The sequence below is a fragment of the Sinocyclocheilus anshuiensis genome, unplaced genomic scaffold (genome assembly GCF_001515605.1).
Source record: "Sinocyclocheilus anshuiensis isolate Anshui unplaced genomic scaffold, SAMN03320099.WGS_v1.1 scaffold1948, whole genome shotgun sequence".
In the NCBI taxonomy this organism is placed as follows: domain Eukaryota; kingdom Metazoa; phylum Chordata; class Actinopteri; order Cypriniformes; family Cyprinidae; genus Sinocyclocheilus; species Sinocyclocheilus anshuiensis.
The window spans coordinates 42,783-50,526 of record NW_015555827.1 but is presented as its reverse complement, the minus strand read 5'-3'; the positions used below and the strand labels follow the sequence as shown (position 1 = coordinate 50,526).

Sequence of the window (7,744 nt, the reverse complement as noted above, 5' to 3'; positions counted from 1 at the left end):
ATCAGGGGGCTTTAAAACAGGTCATAATGTCAGGTTTGACATTATAAATCTGACATTATAATGCTTGCGAGTTAGAGAGATAATAAGAAAAGATCACAGTTTACCCATACATGAACTGAGGGCAAACTACAACCTGCCACTAACGTGACAGACAAAGATTGGTGTGCCGTTCACATCTGACCACGGGACATGATAGCAAACACAGAGAAAAACACAGTAAGGGCTTTGATCTGAAGCAGATGTCAGCGGCGGGAGGCTGATTTCCTTCTCCTTCCAAACTGTTCATAACTTTTTTTAAATTTATTTTTTATTTTTTTTTAAGTGAGTTACGTGAAAACTTGAATTGTCTCATTTGAATCCATAAAATAAGACTCATTAACTACACTGTGAAAATGTAGAGAGAAAAAAAATTAATACATAAATAAATAAATCTATGAAATTTAAAGTAAAATAAAGGTTACATTTTGTATATGTGTGTCATATGCACAAATACAAAACACCACCATAGTAACACACGACACTAAAACTATGCAATAAACATCAATTTAACAACATTAGATGTAACACAAAACCCTAATGTACATAACTGCTAACACGAGTAAAGGCAGATAGAGACAAATACAGACTCATGCCAGATTTGTTTTGTTGTTTCCTTTCTTTGTAAAGAAATTAGGAACTTTTGCAAAGGTGACCAAGAGAAATCACTCGAAATATAAAGTTCCTTCCATGACATTAAGTCAGAGATGAAAATCTATACCATGTCTGTTCAAATGAGGCTCTCTCTAAATGATTCCCATATGTGTCCATCACACTCCTGCCGCCATTGATATCCATTCCAGACAAAGCCAACACTGCGTCTCACTAGGGTTAGTCTTTTCTCATTTCAAATTGTTTGCCAGGTTGTTTTGGGATCATTTAAAAAAAAAAGTCATCCATGAATTTTTGGTGCTTTTTAAAAAAAAAACAAATCCATCAAACAAATATGAATACAAACGTAATTTATTTATAAAAGTGAAAAATAAATAAATTACGACCAGGGGAGGAAGGCTGGTCAGCGGCACAGACCGGACAGCACTCCCCAAACGGGATCTCGGGTTTGGGACAGTCTTTCAGCTCCTCACAGATGATTTTGTCGCACAGGACCGCGCCGGTGTCACAAACACAGATGCGACATGGCTCTGGTTTCCACACATCCTTGTCCCTATAGAACTGGCCGTCCTGCGTACAGCTGCCTGGATCTTCTGTGAGGAGCGTGAGCAGAGGAAGAGGAGGAGGAAGAAGCGGGAGGTGGCTGGGTGAGTGGGTGGAGAGTTAAAGGACAGCGCTTCAGGTAAAACATACGAATCGCTGTCAAAATGACATTAAAAGGCCATTAAATCCATGATTTGGATTTGAAATCCCAAACCATATAAGCTTCATGATTAGTGGAACATGACTCAGGTAAATCATATTAGTGGAATGCATACAGTAGAAAGCATTAAAAAGTGCATCATTTTAGATTTTCAGTGCAAAGGATCAGTGCTTTTGTCTTTGCTGTCATCCCGTTATTGCATTGTCACGCTCATTCAAATGCACACCACAAGATGGCAGCACAAAACTAATATCAATGAAACCAGCTAATTAACAGTCATTTCAAAGTGCAGTTCAAATCTCACGACATTGGCCTGATTTACTGCCCTCAGCCGTGACGCTTCTAGGTTGTTTAAAACACACAAGCTGCACTGATTCCTGATACCACATGAAACTTTGTGAATAAAAGATGAAATGCTGTTCAATTTAATATCACCTGATTCAGTTTAAACACACAGCACATTATATACTCAAATGACTTTTCTTTCAGTCAGTAGCAGGTTATTCGAGCTCATGAAATCACAGGCAGTTGTAGACAAACGGGGCAGTGAGAGAGATTGCGGGTAGTCAAATAAGCACTGTTTGTTTACCTTACAGGCCTGTTTATTTTCTGTAAATTCCAACAGACCTCATATGGCGATGAATGACGCCTTTCTGAAAAGTAAAGACTGAGCAATTCACAAGCTTTTGCCTATTCTAAACACACAGCTCTGGAAGTGTGTGTCTGTACGCTGCCAGAGCAAATATGCCAGAGAGAGCGGAAAACGGACAGCTTTCACTCACACACACGCTTCAGGCCTTCCTCACAAAAGTCTTCATCAGTCTTCCTTCTATTCTGGTTCTAGATCCGCTGCTCTACTCTCTGAGCTACAGGAACGCAACCATGAGCTCTTTTTCTTTTTTGAAGTGGAAAATGGAGGAAAACTCCAAATTGGACACAGGTGAGGGGAAGTCTCTGGTTTCGGATTGTATCTTTCCTTTCTCTCTTTTCAACTTCTGTGTAGGTTAGGACATCCATATGCTAGTTTGGATGCCTCTGCAGTACGTAAAATGATGCCATGACTGATGGGTTAACAAATGGCCTTTGAGCTGGCGACCCAGACGATCTGTGACCCCGCTCACTATGGGGAGCTCTAAGGAAACACTCATATCCCTCTCTGCTACAATAACCCAGTTGTTAGCTTTTGCTCTGTTTCTTTTCAGTCTCTCTCTCTCTCTCTCTCTCTCTCTCTCTCTCTCTCTCTCTCTCTCTCTCTCTCTCTCTCTCTCTCTCTCTCTCTCTCTCTCTCTCTCTCTCTCTCTCTCTCTCTCTCTCTCTCTCTCTCTCTCTCTCTCTCTCTCTCTCTCTCTCTCCCTGTCTAATTGCTTCTTTTCAAATTTATTTTATTGTTATTTTTACTGCCATTTTGAAAAATTCACTGTGAAATATCTTGTAACTTGTTTACTGGTGAGCTTATTACTCCTACAATTCCAAAATATGGTCAAAGGAATGTGGCTTGCTGAATTATAAAAGCTGCCTCTGTCCTTTTCATGTTTTTCCAATAACTTTTCGCCAGACAGTCTTTCCTGCTTTCCCTGGACTATTGTAGCCCCTGGGTAATTTAGAAAACAGATGGAAGCACTTTAACTGTATGGAACAATAACTCTGGCAGAGGCCCACCGCTGCTGACTTCAACTACTGATACACCTCTGAACCTTTCACAATTAGTCAGTGCTCTGGATGAGCCAAATAGAAAAGCAGTGCTTTCTGAATCCCTCCAGCTCAAAATTATCATAATTCGAAGGTGTTTGGAGCATCTACCTTTTGAGCAAGCCTGGATTTGCCCCGGTGGCCCCTGACAGCAGAGGAATGCACTCTTTTACAGGCCTGACCAGCTGAGCCTCCAGGCCATCAGGAGGGCTTCAGCCAGCAATGTATAAATAAAAGAATGATAGAATAAAACAACGAGTAAGTAAATAAATCAGCGCTGTGTGTGTGTGTGTGTTTGAAGGCTTTAGGAATGTCCCGCAGGTGTCCTGATGGATGAAATACCCTGAATACCTTCAGACTGCTGCTCAGTGCTGTTCGTTAGTCTGCACTTCAATATAAACACATTCTGACCAGGCGCTATGAATCCACTTCAGAAATGCCCTAGACTAAATAAATGAAAGAGAAGACGTTTTTTTTATTCCCGATTTCCTCTCATGTCTTTTTCTTTCTTTCTTTTTTTTTTTTTCTTATAACAGAAAATATTTATTTGGTCTGGCTTATTTTCTTTGTTTTCCAATAAAAGCACTGTCAAATACTGTACACATATATTCCTCAATACCTTTGCCCCACGACTTTCGACCTGGCAGAGCACAAAGTATTATCTTTCATTACAATTTATGCAATATATTCAAGAATTGCCGTTTAAAGAGATTTAAAAAGTCTTACAGCACAAGTGCATTAAAGGGAAACGTTTCTGAAACTTTTGAGCGTAAAATGAGAAAATTGTGGGCAAACTCACGGTCATCCTCCTCTTGGCATTTGACAACGGCCAAAAATGCGACTAGTGTTGCCACAAATAGCAGTAAAGTCCTAGAATCCACCAACAGGATCATATCTAAATTGCAGACATGCGGTGTTAAAGGAGTGGAAGAGAAATCGCTTGAATTTAGTGTTTTCTCCTAGTGACAGGCATGAAGCATTTAGTCCAGAATGGTGGACAATGAAGCTCAAGACTCCTGCAGAAGCTCTGTGCGGATTGATCCAGGGGCCGCAAGTCTGAGTCCATGCAGCACTGAATGGAAAGCGTGCATTCGAAAATAAAAATCCACCCCTTCCCCCCCATGAAGCTGAAATCGGAGAACCTTTGCCCTGCTCCCTCCTCTCGCACCCATTCTTTAAGAGCCCTCCTTTCAAGTGCAGCTGAGAGAAAGGAGCCCAATAAACCTCTGCCAAGAAAACAATCTTTCAAGAGCAATTATTCACGTTTTACACATTACAGTCATTCTGAAAGAAATGTATATCGGCTATACAGGGATTTAAAATGATGTACAGTCAAATCTGTACTGTACTTAAAATAAGGCATGGCTGTAAATGTAGTAAAGAGGATATTAATGTTACAGTTTTACACAGGGGCATCATGCACTCATTAATTTTGAGGGTGCACAAGTGAATTGGGGGGGTCGGGTCATGCCATAAAATATTTTTAATACGATTGACTTTCTATTTAATGTAAAGTTACTAATTATAACACTGTACAGAAAGAGAGCAAAGAACATTTACATTATCAAAGAATATTATCATTGACTTCAGTGTAGCCAGAGTTCAAATACTCTCAAAATCTCCCATTATAATCACTGAAGCTGTTTACACTGTGAAATTAATATCTTACTTACATTCGTATGCACATCTGCACTTGTTGTTTCTGATGAGAAAATTAATTCGCCAGAGATCTGATTTCAGTCAGCGAGCGAGCGCAATGAACAAAACTCCGGTGTTTCAGCGATGACTCATCTGAACACCTCTGATTGGCCATTGCATTCATAAGCTCAACAGAATCGTGTGTGATTGGTTAATGCGCAGCGCTCTAAAAACGCATGTCTCTGGATCAGCGCCAGCCAAAGCGCGAAAGCAGATTTGAATTTATCAGCTGGTGATGTGCCACTCATCACACCCGTGTGATTGTATCAAATATAAAAAATATTATTCAGCTATTTTTGTCTTTTGGAAGTTGATTTCCAAATCCACTTGGCTCATAATTCTGAGGGGGCCCGTGCCCTCGGTTTAAATGGGCACGACACCTCTGGTTTTACATTTTCATGAAGACATTAACATGTTTATTTCTTGATTTCGTTTTGGGGGTGTACTAGAACATGCTCTCATGCTTGGTGGTTTGAAAAACGCATTATTTTTCACATAATTTACGTGATTACAATACCTTTCTCCCCAGCCCGGCACAAACGGCTCGATTAGTTCTGGGTTTGATGAAGGTGATTGGTTAGCTGTCCCAGTGCGTTGTGATTGGCTAACAGCTTAGACAGTGTTTCAGTACTGCCCCGCCCCTTGCCAAAGCTAGTTCCGTCTGCTCCGGTATAGTTAATGATGGCGTCAATATTACCATATCAATTTGAGCCAGATTCAGATGGGAGGAAAATATATATTTCAATACTTTCTCTCGCAGTTATATCACTGGGTAATTATACTGTAGGCCTATATAAATTGCGGGCATCGTGGAGCCGCTATTATGCCTGGCATTGAAACTGCTTTTGAGTGCACAATCGCGTTTTAGTTTCACTTTCACTTACGAGATTCGCGATCGCATGTACTCTGTTTATACTATGGAGCAGTACTTACCGCACATTTTACAAAATTAGATGATTTGTCAGTGGTGCTGAGTCATCTCTCCTACTTACTCTGTTTATGTAAGTGAAATTTTATGTACTGTAATGTAACAGGCAACCGTTAGCAAACGTTATTTGTTTTCCGTGCCTTTCTGAATACGGATTCACGCTTCGGGCACACCCCCTACCCACTGAAAAATAACTGCATTTACTATGTACAGATAAGTGCAACGGTAATATGTATTATGTTTATTTCAAAAATTCAGAAATTTTAATGGTACTGTAAATATGCCTTGCTGTCAATTGTAATAGTTATTTATGAATTACTTTACGTATTACAAAACATGAAGCACTTCTTCTTCGTATTCGTCTTGTCTGATGCACTCAACCAAGCGTTCTAACCACGACCTCGCCCCTCGCCACCCCACCCCCCAACCATTTGAATTTCCGTAGGTGGGAATTATTTTAATGATATTCTAATGGGCTGCTTTGTGACATCACAAAACCCGGAAAACAACGCTGTAGTCCAACTGAGCCGTTCATTGTAGTTCTTGAAAAGGGATTTTTTTGTCTCCCTTTGGAGTGGACTTTGAGATTTGTAACTTTGTAGATCTTTTTTATGCCCAAACATACACACTACACACTGACTATAATTCAAAAAGTGAAAAAGCATAATAGGACCCCTTTTAGTCTAAATCTAAAAATCTAGAATCTTTTATCAACTGAAGTTAGACAAGCTCCAAGCTTCAAACATTAAACAAAGACATAATGTTTTCTTCTTATTGCAGATCCATGCTAGTTATCCAATGTGTTTCTCTGAGCACACATATCCCTCCAGTAATATCACAATGCACTGGAAACTGCTTTCATTAAAATTAATCACAGAAAGACTAATATTATAAATGTATAAATTATAAATTCTCATTATCATATAGAATATGCGCCATTTAGAGGTAGACAGTCTCAGATCCTCCTTCCCTCTCCAGGAATCAGTACATTTGGCTGCAGTGTCACTAACTGGTTCAGCAAAGCCACTGCTTTAAAACAACTCAATAAGTGCTCTATGTAAATGAATATAAATGTTAAGTTTAACTTTACTTCGCATTTAGCTTCAACCCTAATAAAACATACCTCAACAAGCTAGTCGAGGTCTTTAGCATGACTAGAAACTTCCAGGTGTGTTGGTGCAGGTTGCAGGAGCTAAACTCTCCTGGACACTGGCTCATCAGGAGCAGGACTGAACACACTTTATATAAACTGTTGAGAAACGAGCCATATAATTAGTTTTAGATAACAGTGGGAACCTGAAAAAAAGTGCAAGGAGTGTGAGTGTGAGTGTGTGTGTGTGTGTGTGTGTCAAGTCAAGTCAAGTCAAGTCAAGTCACCTTTATTTATATAGCGCTTTTAACAATACAGATTGTGGCAAAGCAACTGAACAGCATTAATTAGGAAAATAGTGTGTCAATAATGCAAAATGACTATAGTAAACACTCAATTTTCAGTTAAAGGCAGTTCATAATTCAATTCAGTGATGTCATCATCCAGCTAAATTCAGTTTAAATAGTATCTGTGCAATCAAGTTGACGATATCGCTGGATATTAAGTTTCCCCAACTAAGCAAGCCAGAGGCGACAGCGGCAAAGAACCAAAACTCCATCTGTGACAGAATGGAGAGAAAACCTTGGGAGAAACCACGCTCAGTCTGGGGGCCAGTTCTCCTCTGGCCAGACGAAACCAGCAGTTCAATTCTAGGCTGCAGCAAAGTCACATTGTGCAGAGGACTCAAATGGTTCCTGTGGTCTTGTATCGGTGGCCGTCTAGGAGACAAGGTCTTTACAGGGGATCTGTATCTGGGGCTTATCCAGTTGTCCTGGTCTCCGCTGACATTCAGGGCTGTAGAGGTCATCTCTAGGTGCTGATCCACCATCTGGGCTGGATACGGACTGGATCTGGTGGCTACGGGGACCTCAGAATAAGAAAGAAACAGACTAATATTAGTGTAGATGCCATTCTTCTTATGATGTAACAAGTGCTTCGTATGTTATTGGAAGTGTTCCCAGTTCCGGTTTACCTAATTATTGCAGGA

The 7,744-nt window shown here is 40.2% G+C and overlaps 1 protein-coding gene across 2 annotated transcripts in view; it reads right to left on the bottom strand.

Annotated features, from left to right (window-relative positions):
- LOC107675326 (collagen alpha-1(II) chain-like) overlaps positions 1-4,090 on the bottom strand; it is a 41,712-nt gene extending 37,622 nt beyond the window's left edge. Inside the window, exons 1-2 of one of the 2 annotated variants that reach the window (XM_016469624.1) lie at positions 3,840-4,090; positions 1,035-1,241 (exon numbers count right to left, since the gene is read on the bottom strand). In XM_016469624.1, coding sequence (XP_016325110.1) covers positions 1,035-1,241; positions 3,840-3,933 — 301 coding nt within the window. In that variant the 5' untranslated portion in view covers positions 3,934-4,090. The remainder of the gene's footprint in view (positions 1-1,034; positions 1,242-3,839) is intronic. The other variant, XM_016469625.1, reaches the window with a different exon arrangement.
- Between the last annotated feature and the right edge of the window lie 3,654 nt (positions 4,091-7,744).